Source organism: Populus trichocarpa, chromosome 9 (assembly GCF_000002775.5).
Source record: "Populus trichocarpa isolate Nisqually-1 chromosome 9, P.trichocarpa_v4.1, whole genome shotgun sequence".
Lineage (NCBI taxonomy): Eukaryota > Viridiplantae > Streptophyta > Magnoliopsida > Malpighiales > Salicaceae > Populus > Populus trichocarpa.
This window is the reverse complement of record NC_037293.2, coordinates 2,574,718-2,592,490: the sequence shown is the minus strand read 5'-3', so window position 1 is coordinate 2,592,490 and position 17,773 is coordinate 2,574,718. Positions and strand designations below refer to the sequence as shown.

Sequence of the window (17,773 nt, the reverse complement as noted above, 5' to 3'; positions counted from 1 at the left end):
CCGCCACCGCAAAAAAGAGTCGTCATCGCTCCGTCACTGTGCGCCATCATCGCTCTGCCAACAACAGCAGCCACCATTACAAATAGAAGAAGAAAGGAGAAGCAGGAGACAGAAGCGGGGAGAAGAAGAAACACAAAAAAAAAAAACAGAAATAGAGGAGAACATAGCAGAAGAAAAAACACAGAGAAGAAGAAGAAAGGCCGACCACCGTCCAAGCCGTTCTCCGGTCAGCAATCGCTAGCAGCACCACGTCGAAGCCACCGCAGGTCTGCCCCTCTTCCTTCCTTCCTTCTTCTTTTTCTTCTTTGCTACACCGTCTCCACTGTTAATTGGGCCGAACAATCTGACCCAACCCAGTCCAAAAAATCCAAAAAAATATTTCAGAAAATTTGTGATTTCCCCGCATATTATTTTACTGAATTTTGGCTAATATCGGTTTGTATTTTTAAACCGTAAAAATACAAATCTGATATTAAAATACCCAATTTTCATCAAAACATAAAAAAAAAACATGTCTTTGTTTTCATGCATACGACTAAGTCTCTAAAAGCAAAAACAATTATATTGTATTTTCATACAACAAAGAAATCTTCAAAAAAAAATATATGTTTTAGCATGCATTTTGGCTTTAATAATCAATTTATTAAAGTCACGAGAACTTGACCAATATTTCAAAAAAATCCAAAAAAATTATTTTGTTTTCTTTTAATATTAAGGATTACGAATTTATACGTAAAACGTATTCATGATATTAAAAAGGTAGTTCTTTTGTTGACGTTAGGATGGTTAGGTTTTACCCGATAAGATAAGGATCTCCTTACCGAGAAGGACTTTTCTTAAACCATAGACAAACCAACAATTAGAAATACAATGAAATCTTAGCATATATCAGACAATTAAACAATGTAGCTTACCTTAGGTAGGGCGTATTTGGGGTGCTAATACCTTCCCTTTACGCAACCAGTCTTCGTACCTGATCTTTGAGACCAGTTAGGGTTTCTAGTGACCAAAATACTAGGTGGCGAATCCCATTCCATTTTCCACTAATAAAAGACAAGAATTCCTTGTCTTTCTTTATTTGTCAGATAGATACAATACACCCGAAAGGGGTGAACGATTGTCGCGACGCCGCACACGTGCGACAAACGTTGTTACTTGATCCTTTATCCATAAAGGTATGTAGGGAACTTAGAAATCATTCTAAGTACAATCACACCATCCTGAAGAAAAAACTCTTTGAATCCATATGATTCTTGACAAAAAAAAAAAAAAGGTAAATTACTTGACAACACAATCATAACATGGAAACATGGGTAACAGGACGTAAACATAGACAAAATATATACTTTATTGACAAAAGAAATTCTACTATATCAAATGTATATTCTCAACATAAAGTCATAAGCTAGTGTTACCAAAACTAAAAAGCATTCCAAGATATAAGAAACAATCGGCATATTATAGCTTTCAGTTATGTCCTTCTAACTCTTTTTATTTGGTCTCTAATAGTCCTCTCAATTTTTGAAGAACGATTGTGTTGGCTTCACTTATTACAAGTGAAGTAGATATTGTCGTGATCTCTTCTCAAATGCTAGAGGTGATGACTTTTCTCTTAAAAAACTCTTCATCATGCGCCTTATGTGGTGACTCTAACTCGGTCTTCTTGTGCTGCAGCTCTATGAGTTGTTCTATTATTTTTGTTATCTCATCATTAGTGGTGGAAAAAGATCTAGAGGCCTCCTCTTCAATAGCTTTGGAAGTTTTAAGCTTCCCTTAAAGCTTTTCAATTCCCAAAGCTCACTGCTCTAATTTCATTGCAGAAGATAGCGAAGACTCTAAATGGTTAAGCTTTTTAGCATCTTCAATCACCTCAATCACCATTCTTCTAGTAGAGAAGCAATCAATCGTTATATCTTCGATGAAATGGAAGATCTTTTCAACTTCATTAGCTAAGTTAGGAATGTAATGGATTAGTGTACGTGCAATTTTATTTTTGATGCTCTCTCAACACTTAACAACAAATTCAAATTTTATATCGCCTATTATGTCATCAACATTATACCTAGTTACTCCTAAAGGCTCAAAGGCAATAATAACTCTAATAGTACGTAAGTTAATCTCTATATTATCAAGGACTGGTGGAGGTGGTGCCATAGATCGGTGATTAGACTATGTTTGTGGCAAACTTAATAAAGGATGAAAGTTTCCAATCTTGACATCTAAAATATTGAAGGGATTAGGGCTAACAATAGAAACAACATTCATTTCTGGCCCAATATATATGTCAAAGTCATTCCTCAGGTCTTGTTAACCAAGATGAAATAAAGAACAATAAGAAAAAAAAGAAGGATTCATATGATATGTAATATGAATTGAAGAATAAAGAAAGTGTCTAACCAATTCATCAATGTTATTTGGCATGATTGATGCATTAGGGACCTCATTAAAAAAACTCAGTCCGCAAGGATTAAACACTTTCTTGGTGCGTTTTAACTGTTTCCAATGATGATCATTGTCTTCATGTTCATTATCCTCAACATTTAAAATTGCTTCAACATTGTCTTCCTTCTCCTCCTACATATATATCATTGTGAACAAAAAAAACAAGAGATGAAAATAAAAAAGCAAGTGTTCATTTACCAATGGTAGAGAAAAGGATTGTGCACTCCCTTCCTTTTCCCCTGAGTTAATGGATTTCTTCTTGAGAGAATTTTTTGAAACACTTGTCGCATGTGTGCTGCGTCGCGATGAAAAAATCCACTCTCAAAATTGTTATATTTAATGTGGCAAATGTGTGGGGAGACAAGGAATTCTTGTCTTTTATTAGTGGAAAAATGGAATGGGAGTCGCCACCTAGTAGTTTGGTCACTAGGAACCCTAACTGGTCTTAGAGATCGGGTACGGGGACTAATTGCGTAAAGGGAAGATATTAGCACCCCAAATACACCCTACCTAAGGTAGGTTGCATTGTTTTATTGTCTGATAAAATCTAAGGTCTTGTCGTGTTTTCTAGTTGTTAGTCCGTCTATGGTTTAAGAAAAGTTCTCATCGGTAAGGAGATCCTTATCTTATCGGGTAAAACCTAACCGTTCTAACGTCAACAAAAGAATTTAATATCTAGAATACGTCTTACATATAAGGTCGTAACCCCAGATATTAAAAGAAAACAAAATTATTTTTTGTGAAATTTTGAAATATTGGCCTAGTTCTCGTGACTTTAATAAACTGGTTATTAAAGCCAAAATGCATGCTAATACATATTTTTGAATTTTTTTTGTATTCAAATATGATTTTTATTTTTATTTTTTAGAGACTTGGCCATATGCATGAAAAAAAAATATTTTTTCTTTAATGTTTTGACGAAAACCGGGTATTTTAATACCAGATTTGTATCTTTACAGTATAATAATACAAACCAATATTGATCAAAATGCAGTAAACTTTTTTCAGAAAATCACAGATTTTTTTGGTATAATTGTTTTTTGAAATTTTGAAAATTTTTTAACTGGGCCGGACTCGGCCCGACCATTTTAGGTTGGGTCGGCGCTGCCCGGCCTAGTAAACATTGGATTCACTCTCCAATGTTCACGCAGAATAGTGGAGAATGGAACCGAAGAAGATGAAGTGGAGAAGAAGAAGGAAGAGGGGCGGACCTGTGGTGGTTTCTAAAGGCGGTGCTGCTGATGTGGTTGCGGACCGTGGTGCTGACTGGCCGACGGTTCTTCTTTATTTCTCTATGTTTCCCTTCTGCTTTTTTTTCTCTTCTGCTCTACTCTTCCTCTTGTTCCCTGTTACATTCTTTCTCTCCCTCTCTGGTCCTCTCAAACGTCCCCTAGAGCTGTTGCCTGAAGATGAAGACGAAGTTGAGGGTGATCAGTGCTCTGATCGAGCAACGTTTTTTTTCTTTCCTTCTGCTACTGTTTTCATTCCTGCACTCTTCTTCTTCTTCTTCATTTCTGGTTTTCTGAAATGACAAAGACAATGGCAGCTGGTTCTGGTCTCAACGATTTCCTCTGTTTACATTCTTTCCTTCTGCTCGTTTCTGTCTCTCTCGTTTTTTCTTTTTTTTTCTCTTTTTTTCCCTTTTTTTTTCTTCATTTCCCCCCAGCTCCTCTCTATTTTTTCTTCACTGTCTCGTTGCTTTTTTTTTCTTGCTCCCTCTCTTCCCCCCACTGGTTCGTCTCTTTCTCCTGCTTTTATAGGCCAGAGACGACATTGTGCTGGTAACGGCCAACTTGATTTCAATGCCTTTAATAATAAAACGTCTCCAATATTTATATTGCTTGAAATGGTTGATGAGGAAGAAGGTAATGAACAGTTGTCCATGAAACGGCTCTATTTCAAATGGTTGTTTTGAGATGTGAAATGACCATTTTCAGTTTGGTCACTCAAGTTCTGAAATTTTGTAATCAAGTCCTTGGATAAATTGTAATTGGATCCCTTGATTTTAGCGCCTTTTCCGGTTTGGTCCTTGGTTTCGGATTGTTTCAATCAAGTCCCTAATTTGCCATCAAACTTCAATAATTATGCAATTAAGCCCCTGATTTGACCAAATCAACTCTTCAAAATTATAATTGGACCCTAGAACTTTAATTTCTTCCAATAAAAGCCTAAATTGACTTAAAAATCAATTTTTGCAATCAAACCCTTCCATAAATTCAATTAAACCTTAGATAAAATTTAACCGAGTCCATAAACATCTGATTTTGAAATTTTCTTTCTCAAATTGAATTTTCCTTGTCAACAGGGCTCTCATTAGTTAAAAATATATTGTCAAATTTCAATTCTTGTATTTTTGAACCTCCTCAACCAATTTCTAGCTATTTTATGGGCGTTTCAGCATCATTTTCTCACTCATATTATTTTTTGGATTCCTTCCGAATATGTATTTTTTTATATGTATTGTTTTTTGTATTTTTTTTCATTTTTTGTGTGGGAACCCAAAAATGGATAACAATAACACTCATTCTCTTTGTGTTAAGAATCACAAGTGGCATCTTTTTTATATAGATATAAAAAGAGTGAACACGATTGAAGATTTCCTCCCAAGTTCTTGGTTTTCCTCGCCTGTAAAATTCTAGCAAATAATATTTCTCACCTCTATATAGATATAAAAAGCCAAACTCATTAAGATATCCCAAATCAACCATGTAATATTTGTCTGCAATAACATATACTGACTTTGTTATTTACTCCCTGATTATTACAATAACATTAACTTTTTTGAAAATAAATAACATTACATATTCTGGTTAGTACCTTCCAGTGGCTTCAAAATTTTGATATTATGATTGTCAATTACATCAAGGAAAATCCGTGTATCGTGTGCACGATTCTCTCATCTAACCCAAACAAAAATAAATGACATGTCATAGCTACATGCAGCCATTACATTTTGTGCAAGTACACCTTTTCTGTCGATAAATAGTATTTGATTTTCTGCAGATACACACACTTGCACATGCGTGCCATCAATAACACCAACATAATTCTGCATGAAAAACAATAAGCCTTAAGCATTAGTGTTTAGTTATTAATATTAAATTTTTTCAAATTATTCTTGCAGATTATTGATTAAAAAGTATTTTATTGTTACCTTGAAAATAGGCATATATCTTGGATTGTTCATAATTTCACGCGTTATAACATCAAATGCGAGCACAGAAACTGTTCTAAGAACTTCATTAAAATATACACTAATAGTTCTTTAGAATGTTGAAATTTCTTTTGAACTTTCTTATTTAAAGCACCTAATACTAATGTATACATAAATATTCTGACCTTCTTAAAAACACTAATCCTTCTTAATGCTTTTGACTTGTACTTACTTTCCAATTCAAAGCAAAGACTTTGAAATGTAATCACATCCATCCTAAACAAGTTTACACATCGTTTTCAATGTCCATGTACAATTTCATTCAACCATCGCATTCATGTGTTGTGCGAAATCATACATAGCTCTTTATAAATATAATTATTATTATATAGTACGAAAGCTCTGGCAGTACATAATACTAGTTTACGACGATCAAACTTTCTACTCCTCCAAAACAGCTCACCTTCCTTATCTAAATCATTTTTGTCATCATCATTGTTATTAAGAAACTGCTTTCATTCCTATAGTGACAAAAAACAAAAAAACAAAAGTTTTAAGATAACACAAGAGAAGATGAAATAACTTTTGCATGTTCACTTTAGCAATATCTATTAAAATATATGACACTAGTTTGTCAAGACATAATAGAAGAAAAGAAAATACAAATAGATCTACATGAAGGAGATGGTGCTTTTTAGAAGAAAATGAGGGAAATTTGGTTCGGTTTGATGAAAAGAAACAAGGCATGCAGAAGATGATCCCCTAAGGGTTTTCAAAGAATACAAAAAGAAGAGGAGGGTGCTTAGGAACGATGAGAGTAGAATGGCTTGTCTATGACAATAGTTGTAAACACCTGTTAAGTGTGTGTTTAGTAATACAATGTTTTTTAAATAAGAATATATAATGATATTTTTTTATATTTTTTATTTTATTTTACATGAGCATGTTGAACCATGAAAAAAATCTAAGAATATTAATTTAATATTTTTTCAAACAAAAAACATTTTAAAAATAACTTAAACAAGCACTACATGAGCCTGTTTTTGTGCTCGTCCAATCCATTCAAGTGAAGTGTTGTGTAGCTATGGTTTTATATATATTACATACTATATCATATAAAAATATAAAATTAGATTAAATATAGAAATCTTAATTGCTATACAAAAAAAAAAAAAAAGAATCAATAATTCATTAAATTAATAAAAATAAGTTTCCTTAAAGTAGTATAATCGCGACATGACGCCGTAGGATGTCACAAGCAAAAACCAAGGGTTTCCAAACAAGCTATGTATTAAATTCGGCAGGTGAAAGCAGGCGGTCATATCTAATATTAGAATGGTGTTTAGGAATGTACAAACAAGTTGTTTTATTGTTTTTTAAAGTATTTTTTATTAAAAAATATATAAAATTAAAAAAATATTTTAATATTAATATATTAAAATAATCTAAAAATATCAAAAAAATATTAATTTAAAATAAAAAAATAAAAAAATTTAAATTTTTTTAAAAATATTTTTGAAACATAAAAATAAACAAGAATTAAAAAAAAAAACATGTATATTTGTTGAGTTGTGCTGCGGAGTGGAGTGGCCGTTTTAGAATCGACATTTTGGCTGTGATATTAGTTTTTAGTTATGTTTAATAATACTTTTAAATATAATATTATCAGTTTTTTTAATTATTATTATTCTCATAAGCTATTTATAGCTATTTAAAAATAATAGCGTGGCAGCTTTTCTAAGAGGGACCGTGAGTTAGAGATCAAAAAAGAAAAGTGAAATAAAAAACAAAAACAAAAATTTCAAACCTATGTTTTATTTTAAGTTGTAAAAGTATTTTAAAAAAAAATTATATTTTACTTTAAATTAATATTTTTAATATTTTCAAATTATTTTGATTTATTAATGTTAAAAATAATTTTTAAAAAATAAAAAATATTATTTTAATGTATTTTCATTAAAAAAAATTGAAAAACAATTATTATTATATTTACAAAAACACCCTCGAAGACAATGATGACGTTATGCAAGTGTGTTTGTATGTAATGAAAAGAGCAACGGTCTGGGACTAGGGAGAGAGTATTGTTTTGGAGTTTTGCGTTGAATAAAGAGGGTTTCTTTGTGTTAATGCCCTTTTATGTTTTTTTTTTAATAAATTAAGATTTTATTTGTTTTTATATTTTAAAAAAAGTTTAAAAACATTTTATATATATATTTTTACTTTAAATTATTTTTTTATATTTTAAAATCTTAATATTAAAAACAACTTTTAAAAAATATAAAAATATATTATTTAAATATATTTTCAATAAAAAAAATAACTACCAATGTCACCGGTACTCCCTGAATTATCTATACCCACCCACCCTCCCTCCCGGTTACCAAAAAACACACGAATGAAGGGAGGGAGGGCGGGCGGTTGGGGTTGTCTCTTGTTAATGTGTCCATTTCTTTAGAGAGGAGAGCAGCCAAGCCGGTGGTAGGCAATTAGCATCTCATCCCATCGACGATTTTAATGTCTGTCTCTGTCCTCTGTCCTCTGTCTCAGTCTCACTCGTCCTGCATCTGTTTGTCTGTCTGTTTTTTCTGTCTGAAATACAATGTCACATTCTTCGAAGGTGTGACCCCCCACATCTCCTTCCTTTAATTACCCAACCCAACCCTTCGAGAATTGATGATTTATAATTTCATTCCAAGGAAGTAGTAGTAGAGTAGATAATGTGGACTCTCTATCCAAACCAAGCTCCTGTTCTCTGTTAATAAAGGCACCGTGTGCTCCTTTTTTGGCCCTTCAAGAACAGGTGAGGTGAAAGATGGTTTTCAATTTAATTTAATGAATGAAGTGGGTTTTCTTCAAATTTAGCAAGTTTTCGGTTTTTTTTTTTTTTTTTTGCTTGTTAAAACCAAGCAGCTAGCCATGAAAGAGACAGAGAAGAAGAGCTTGGATCCACAACTATGGCAAGCCTGTGCAGGAAGCATGGTTCATATCCCTCCACTCAACAGTACAGTCTTTTATTTTCCACAAGGTCATGCCGAGCACTCTCAATCCCCTGTCAATTTCCCTCAAAGAATCCCTTCACTCATCCTCTGCCGTGTTGCCACTGTCAAATTCCTTGCCGACCCTGACACCGATGAGGTCTACGCCAAGATCGGCTTCGTCCCTTTACCAAACACCGACCTTGATTTCGCTCATGATAGGGGACTATGTGGTAATGGGAACGACGGTGACAGCTGCCCAGACAAGCCGGCCTCTTTTGCAAAGACACTAACTCAATCTGATGCTAACAATGGTGGGGGTTTCTCTGTGCCTAGATACTGTGCAGAGACGATTTTTCCAAGGCTGGATTACTCTTCGGATCCTCCCTTGCAGACTGTGATTGCTAAAGATGTGCACGGTGAGGTGTGGAAGTTCAGGCATATTTATAGAGGGACACCAAGGAGGCATTTGTTGACTACTGGATGGAGCACTTTTGTTAACCAGAAGAAATTGGTTGCTGGGGATTCAATTGTGTTCTTGAGGGCTGAAAATGGCGATCTTCGTGTTGGAATTCGCCGCTCCAAGAGGGGGATTGGAATTGGAAGTAGACCTGAATCATCATTAACTACTGGGTGGAATTCCAACAATGCTACCTGTGCTATACCATATGATGGATTTTCACTTTTTGTCAAGGAAGATGAGATGCGAAATGGGGGAATGAAGGGAAGGGGGAGGGTGAAGCCTGAAGAGGTTTTGGAGGCTGCTGGTCTAGCTGCTAATGGAAAGCCTTTTCAAGTCGTTTATTATCCGCGATCAAGCACCCCAGAGTTTTGTGTCAAGGCCTCTTCAGTGAGGGCAGCAATGAGGATCGGTTGGTGCTCTGGGATGAGGTTCAAGATGGCTTTTGAAACTGAGGACTCTTCACGGATTAGCTGGTTTATGGGGACTGTTACCTCTGTTCAGGTTGCTGATCCCGTCCGATGGCCTAATTCTCCATGGCGGCTGCTCCAGGTTCTCTACTTTGTCGTATCTCTGTTGTTGTTTCTTGTGTAAGAGTGTTGGATTGCTCCTGTTGCTCAATTGGCATTAAGTAACTGCTTTCTTCCTCGTACTAATTTATGTGGTTTTGCAAGTTTTTCTCAAATTCCAGTGTCTTTTTATTCTCTCTTCTACTACCCTTATTTTGCTTCAAATCTAAACCATGAACGAGTTTCCTTGAGACGAGAGTTGAGTTTGGAGATGGGTTATACATTAGGTGCAGTAACTTGATCTGGACCTAGATGCAAGTTGTTTTTCCAGGCCTCTTCCTTTCTAAATTACATACTTCCTTATGTCTTTCAATTCTTCAAGGATTAAATTTTAGATGTCATCTTCCTCAGGCTTGCTTTAAACTTTTCGTTTGCCCAAGTTTGTTTTTGTTTCATTTTCTTTTCTTTTTTCGGTAATCAGTTATTTCCTCTTCTGCCAAAGATATTCTGCCACTTCCCAACCTACTTCTAACTTCCAACTATTCTATGATATGGCTGTATTTGATGCCCGGAAAATCACCAAGTTATTTGTTGGTTCTAGACAAGTTGACGGCGTAATTTTTGTGGAAGTCATATTAGGAGTATTCTATACAGTTAAATGTCCTGATGGCAGTATCACGCAGCAGTACATGACAAATATATGTAAATCAACGGTGGAACATTTGCTATCATAATTGAAGTTTCTGATGAGTTGAAACAGATCACAATACATGTTGAGTATCTACTCAATTGACAAGGTTCACAGCATTTCATTGTCCTTCAAGGTTTTGATGTGGGGTTTTGTACTGCTAATATTTACTTGTTGAGGGGTGCATCATTATTTTACTGTCTGCCCAAATAGTTAACGTTGTCCGGCATGGCTTATTCATTAAATGATGTACAAATTGGTGCTCTAGAAATGGAACTCTTTGTATATTTGACCGGATAAATTAGGGATCACTGTACTGAAATGAATAATTTTGGATAAATGTCGAAGCCAATTTTCTATCCTAGATGATTTCCTAAAGGATTCAGAATATTTTTTTTCTTACCTGATCATGTTTCAAGTATAGAACTGTTGCACTTTGGATAATTATGACTTGAGTTTGGCATGTGATGGCTTCCTTGCTGATAATTGTTAGTTTCAGTATCAGTTGAATCTTGAAACTTTGAATTTCTGATTGTTCTTGCATTTGAAAATTGTGTTTAACGTGTTTAAAATTGTTATTAGCTCAAGTCTAAATTCACATGGCCCTGCTTTAGCGTCTTATTCTTATAACTTCAACCAAACGGTGTTGCAGGTGGCATGGGATGAGCCAGATTTGCTACAAAATGTAAAGCGTGTCAGCCCATGGCTGGTTGAATTGGTGTCAAATATGCCAGTTATCCACCTGTCACCCTTCTCACCACCAAGAAAGAAGTCGCGATTCCCACAACAGTTAGGCTTTCCACTTGACCTCCAATTTCAATTGCCATCATTTTCAGGCAACCCCCTTGGGCCCAGCAGCCCCTTGTGTTGTCTATCCGATAACACTCCTGCAGGCATACAGGGAGCCAGGCATGCTCAATTTGGAATTTCATTATCTGATATCCAGTTTAACAACAAACAGCAGTCAGGGATGTTTCTATCCAGTCTCCAGCGGTTCAATCCACATTCTAGAAATTCTGAAACTTACCTGACAGGTCACACAAACAGCAATGAGAATATATCTTGCTTGTTAACAATGGGGAACAGCAACCCAAATTTGGAGAAATCTGATAATGTAAAGAAACACCAGTTTCTACTCTTTGGTCAACCAATACTTATTGAGCAGCATATATCTCATAGCTGTTCAACTGATGCAGTCTCTCAAGTTATTAATGAGAGAAATTCATCTGACGAGTCTTCCAGCAAGGAAAAAATTTCTGATGTATTACTGTCTGCACCTGGGAAAAAGATTTCACAAGTAAAGTCGTGCGGTACTGGGTTTTCATGGCACCAGAGTCTTCATAATACCAGTGAAATTGGCAAAGATACTGGTCCCTGCAAGGTATTTTTGGAGTCAGAGGATGTGGGATGGACCCTCGATCTCTCTGCTCTTTGTTCTTACGAGGAGCTACATGGAAAACTGGCCAACATGTTTGGTATAGAGAGATCAGAAATGTCGAGCCATGTGCTCTACCGAGATGCGACAGGTTCTGTTAAACAGATTGGAGATGAACCATTCAGGTATCTGTTGTAAGGGAAAAGACAAACTCTTTCATCATTAGTTATCTTTTCATTTTGTGGACCTGGTATTTTGGTTTGACAAGACCTACTTGACTCCTAACTTTGCAATTTTGGATTCAGATTCTGTGTTACTTGCATTTAACAGATCTTGTCTTTTTTTCTCATGTTGGAAATGCAGTGTTTTTATGAAAACTGCAAAAAGATTGACAATTTTGATGAACCAACCTAGCACAGAAAGTTGGGAGGTAAGACTAAGAGGAGAAAAGAAGTGATTTTCATTTTGAAAGAGGAAATGATAGGCAATTTAGATGTATAGATTTTTTTTTCCTTTCCAATGCATGCCTTTTTAGTTATTAGTTAGGGAATTCTTTGAATCACAAGACAAATAAAGATTTATTTTCTACCTCGGCACATGGAAACAAAACTCAAACGGAAATCTTCGCTCGATTTTTCAGTCAGTTGAACGTTTTTGACTTGATCAAAGTTGATGATCTGTCTTGCAGGACATGGATCACAGGGATGTGAAATGCTGAGAATGGACAAGAGGCTCCAAATAAGACAGGTTGCATAACGCAGTGTGGGATTTGAGAGTAGTTGCTGTAAAAGAATGAACATGTGTTGTAGAGTTTTCAGTTGTTCAAGTAATTTGCATATGGAAGCAGAACATAGAACTCCCATCTTTTATTAAAGCTGGTGTCTGAACATCATGTTTCTTAATTAAATGCAAAGTAACTGTGCTGTACTCGTGACTCCCTGAGTTTTCATTTCATGTATATGTTTTTTGATTGTTGCATCTTCTGAGTCTTGAGTGCAATTTTTAATTTTTTATATCTGAGCTTGCTGTCAAGTAGTGAGTTTTTGGGCATAATAGCAGGAGGGATGGCAGACAATTGGGGTGAGAAAACTGTGCACAGTCGAGGTAGTTGAATCATTTGTAAGGGATGACAGGCAGACAAAAACATAGGGAAAGAAACATGTGTATCATCCAATATGTGTCCTGCCCCATAATTATTGTACATGAAAGCTGATGCTGAAACAAGACCAGCCCTTCCCTTTACTCTCTAGGGTTTTAAAATCATTTGTAGGTACCAAGTAGTTCTTGGTAAAATAGTTTCATAAAAGATTTGTGATCTTAGCTTTTATCGTCAGGTTTAAGCATGGTTGCGTTCTTTTATGGCTATTTACCAATAAACACACTCTTTATTAAAATAAATAAATAAAAAAACGTCTTTCTCGTATTTACAAGTGTCTAAACTTAAAAAAAAAAAAGTTAAGAAAAGCTACAATCATTCAGAGTATTTGAAAGTAAGAACGATAATGGTTGTTTTTCAAATGTTTTTTGTTTTAAAATGTATTAAAATAATATTTTTTTTAATTTAAAAAAATTTATTTTTTATATTAACACATCAAAACGATCTGAAAATATAAAAAAATTAAACCTTACTTAATTTATGTTTAGAACGTGAAGATTTAATATTTTAATGTTTCTTAATCCATCATGTATGAAGATTTAGATATATTATAATGGTTGATTACAGTAAATCAATCTTATAAATAAGCATTATATAAAGCTCACTTGCTGGAATACATCATTGGTTGAAAAAAATTATATTTTATAATTGAATTTTATTTATTTATTTAAAAAAAATGAGAGATTAAGATAGTAGCGTTATTTGGTATTGTGATAGTTTTTTATTCTTTTAATTATTTTTTTATGAAAAAATATCAATATAATATTTTTTATGTATTTTTTATATACTAATAATATATATATATATATATTATTTTAATATATTTTTAATTAAAAAATACTTTTAAAAATCTTCGTATACATATTTCCAAAACAGTGAACTCCAAATTGGGATTGAAAACAAACTCCTGAAAGCATGAAAAAGTGTTGACTGTCACGGCCAGGCTGGAGCGGTTTGGTCTGCTTTTTATTATTATTATTATTATTATATAACACCAATTTTACGATCCCAACAAAATAATTAATTATAGAATGGTGGGTGTTCTTTGTACAGTGTTCTAACTGTAGGAGGGGAAATAAAATAAAATAAAAGGAGAGAACATACTTCTTGACAGGACATCATTAATATTACTTTAGTACTAATAAATAACATACACACGTGGAGGTGGGACCCAAGACAACTCACGACATCCACATGCGGCTTCCATTTTGTGTCCGCCGTTTTGGTGGCCGGGCCCTTGGTCCACCTCCATGCTTGGATTTGACTCCACCCTATCCACCTTGCTTACCCACCCTTCCACTCCATTGTTCAAAGTTGAATCCCTAAAATACTTCCATCATTTCCAATTTTAATCTCTCTCTCATATTAATATTGTTTTTCTTTTTAAATTGATGATGATAAGGTTTTTTAAATTAGTTTTCTCACAATGAAATTAAAAAAAAAATCATTTGGGATTTAAACAACCCACTTGCATTTAAATTAAAGTGTTTATAAAATATTTTTTTTGTTTGCTTAAATGTCTCTTAAACCTTTAGATCATACTAGTCTTTTATTTATGTTAAGTCACATGTCGGATCATTTTTTATAACCCTGGTCTAACCATGATTAACTTCTAAAACTTGTGATCTAGAACATGAATGATAACTCCATAAAATTCATATTGAAATAAATTAGAAAGTTTAATTCTAATACACCAAATATTGAAGATTGAAAATAAAAAAAATTAATTTAAAAAAAATCAACAACAATGACTCAAGTAAACCTATATTGGTGGTCAGTGCTATACAGCGAGGAGAGCCAAATTTTTCTAAACACAAAAAAGTAAAAAGTTACGGTGACACTATAATTCCTAAAGAAGCATGAAAATTTGACACCCTGATCATTGATACGACTGAGTTTAATAAATTTGGTTAATTTAATAATATTAAAAAAAAGCAATTCTAATTTAATAATCTGAAAAACAAAGTAAATCTAAGCGAATCTCCTAAACTTAGGTTAATCATCCAAATTCATGACCCGTTAAATCATAAACTCGAGCTCAATTAAGAAGCTCAATTCTCAATCAAATTAATATTGAAAGATGAAATAAATAAAAAAACAATCAATTAAAAAAATTACCAACATGAAAAAAGTAGCAATCAAATAATGAAGATCAAACCTAATGAGAAAAAAGAATCAAGGAGGATAAAATTTTAAAAACCATCTTAATTAAAAAAAAAAAATAACAATCAAATTAACGTTGAATGATGAAATAAAAAGAAACAATCAATTAAAAAATCTTATTGAAGCAAAGAAAATAACAATCAAAATAATAAGAATCAAACCTAATAGAAAAAAATTAAAAAGAATGGAATTATAAAAGAAAATTAAAAATCATCTTAATTAAAAAGAAATAGCAATCAAAAGGATTTGGATTAAATTTGAGAGAGAGAAAAAATTGAAGATAGATGAAATTGAAAATAATTTTCAAATTGAAATAATTTATTCAAATAAAAAAATCTCAACTAGAATAATAAAGACTAATTTTAAAAGAAAAACAAATTAAAGAGTGACTATGAAGTTTTTGAAGGCCAACATGCAATTCGAGGAGGAGAGATAAAATAATAATAAAAAGTTCAAATAGCATCAAATCAACATGGATTACATTACACGCTCCATTCAGAAAGATAGGCACCACCGATAAAAGTTGAAAAAAACCAAGGATGGTTGTTTTGGTCACTATAAGCCACCGCATGCGTCGCACGAAAATGATGGGATGACTCACAAGTCACAAGCCAGCATATGCAACAATCTTTTTTTTTATATATTAATCAAAATACTAAATTACCTCTAAATTTATTAGAGAATAACAAAAAAAAAAACCAATGTAAAAGTATAAAAAAATCCCCTCAAGTCCTGTGTTTAGAATTTTTGAATCCAAGAAATTATACTTTAAAAGTGAAATTAAAAAAAAAAAACTCTCATGAGACAATTAAATGGGTTTTTTTGTAAGAATATTTAAATTATTTTACTGAAAAGACTGTATTGCTTCCTATCAATTCGAGAATGAGTAATGGACACTATAAAAAGACCCATTTACTCCGCCAGTTCATTGGTTTTTTTGGTTTAGGGCAAAGGCATAATTTTACTTCTTAAAATCACAGTGAATTACGCTCCTTTTGTTTTTACAGTACTTTTGTCGCACCAATTAGGTTATGTTAATTGCTAGTATTACTTTAGTTTCGAGATATTGTCTTGGTAGCTAAAAAGATATGTTTCGTTCTTTGATTATTATTATTTTTTTATTTCGGTTCAAGTTTTAGAGCTAATACTAGACCCTTACGCAGGCTGATTATTAGATTAATTTGTGAGAATAATCAATTATTATATGTTGTCTTCACGACATAGAAATATTACTAGATGTTATGCCCGCGCGATACCACGGGCTTGTGACATGTTTGTGCGTTATCGTGGACCTGTGAAAAAAATAAAAAAAAAATTATATGAAGAAAAAATATTGCAATCCACAATGTTTTCAAGGAAAAAACTACGAAGCTAAATTCTTAACCAGATTAATATTTAAAAAATAAAATGAATAAAGAAAATTTTGGAAAAAATCATAAAAAAAAACGAAAGGAAAAAAAAACTATGCAGGGAAACACTGTAGCAATTTATAGTGTTTCATGAGAAAATCTACAGTTGTAATTCTCAACCAGCTCAATATTAAAAATAATAAAATCGATAAAGATAATTTAAAAAAAAATCATAACAAAAAAAAAATCATGTGGGGAAACACTGTAACAATCCATAGTGTTTTAAAGAACAAAGCTAAATTCTTAATCAGCTCAATATGAAAAAATAATAAAATCGACAAAGACAATTCTGGAAAAAAAAACAAAAAAATCATAAAAAAAACTATGTGGGGAAACACTGTAGCAATCCACAGTGTTTTAAAGAAGAAAAAAAATACAAAGTTAAACTTTCAACCAGCTCCATATTAAAAAAATAAAATCAACAAAAACAATTCTGAAAAAAAAACACAAAAAATTGAAAAAAAAAAAGAAGAAGAAAATTTTGGAAAAAAATGAAAAAAAATGGAAAAAAAAAACATGTGGGGAAAGTTAAAGCTAAATTCCCAACCAACTCAATATTAAAAAAAATGGACAAAGATAATTTTGAAAAAAAACATGTGGGGAAACACTGTAACAAAACAAAAACTATGTGGGAAAACATTGTAACAATCCACAGTACTTTTTAAAAAAAAACCAACGAAGCAAAATCGACAAAGACCATTTTGAAAAAAAAAAAGAAAAAAATTCATAAAAAAAATCATGTAGGGAAACATTGTAGTAATCTATAATGTTTTAAAGAAAAAAACTACAGAACTAAATTTTCAACCAGTTCAATGTTAAAAAAAAAACGATAAAGATAATTTTGAAAAAAAAACACAAAAACAAAAAAGAAAAAAAAAGACAATCTTGGTAAAAAAAGAAAAAAAAAACATGTAAAGCCCAAAAAAAGGGAAAAAGAACGAAAAAAATATGGGAAAAAAAGAAAAAAAAAAGAAAATACAAAACGAAAAAAATGAACAAGCAAAAAAAACAAAATGAAAAATAAATAAAAAAACAAAAAAAAAAAGAAGAAGCATGTGGAGTGGGGAAGCTACAGTAATTTCCCACGACTTTTAGAGTATTATTTAATATAGAAGAGTTGATGAAGTAATTTTCTTTTAATATATTTATACTAAAAATATACCCTTGAGATTGTTCAAAGACATAATTTAATTTGGGTTAACATAAAACTAATTCAAATATATCTATCTATTATTATCAAATAAAAAGACTATTATTACTTTGGATATGCATTTTTTTCTCAATATTTTATTTTGAATATCTTGAAATATAATTAATTGTAATGTTTTTATTTATGTTCCGAGTTTTGACAAGTCAACCTCGAGATTTCGCACCATCTCTGCAAGTTACAAATCTGCCGCCTCCTCCTCCTCTCAATATTGGTGGCTCCATGAGACACGACG

The 17,773-nt window shown here is 32.6% G+C and overlaps 1 protein-coding gene across 2 annotated transcripts; it reads left to right on the top strand.

Annotated features, from left to right (window-relative positions):
• The first annotated feature begins 7,970 nt into the window (after positions 1–7,970).
• On the top strand, positions 7,971–12,537 carry LOC7491129 (auxin response factor 18). Of its 2 annotated transcripts, XM_002313472.4 has the most exons (5): positions 7,973–8,396; positions 8,507–9,583; positions 10,881–11,788; positions 11,967–12,033; positions 12,292–12,537. In XM_002313472.4, the coding sequence occupies exons 2-5, from the start codon at positions 8,513–8,515 to the stop codon at positions 12,319–12,321; spliced, it is 2,076 nt and encodes a 691-aa protein (XP_002313508.4). In that variant the 5' UTR covers positions 7,973–8,396; positions 8,507–8,512; the 3' UTR covers positions 12,322–12,537. The 2 variants fall into 2 exon arrangements, with proteins under 2 accessions (XP_024464835.2, XP_002313508.4); XM_024609067.2 differs by lacking the exon at positions 11,967–12,033 and having other exon boundaries at positions 7,971–8,396.
• Positions 12,538–17,773: the final 5,236 nt, after the last annotated feature.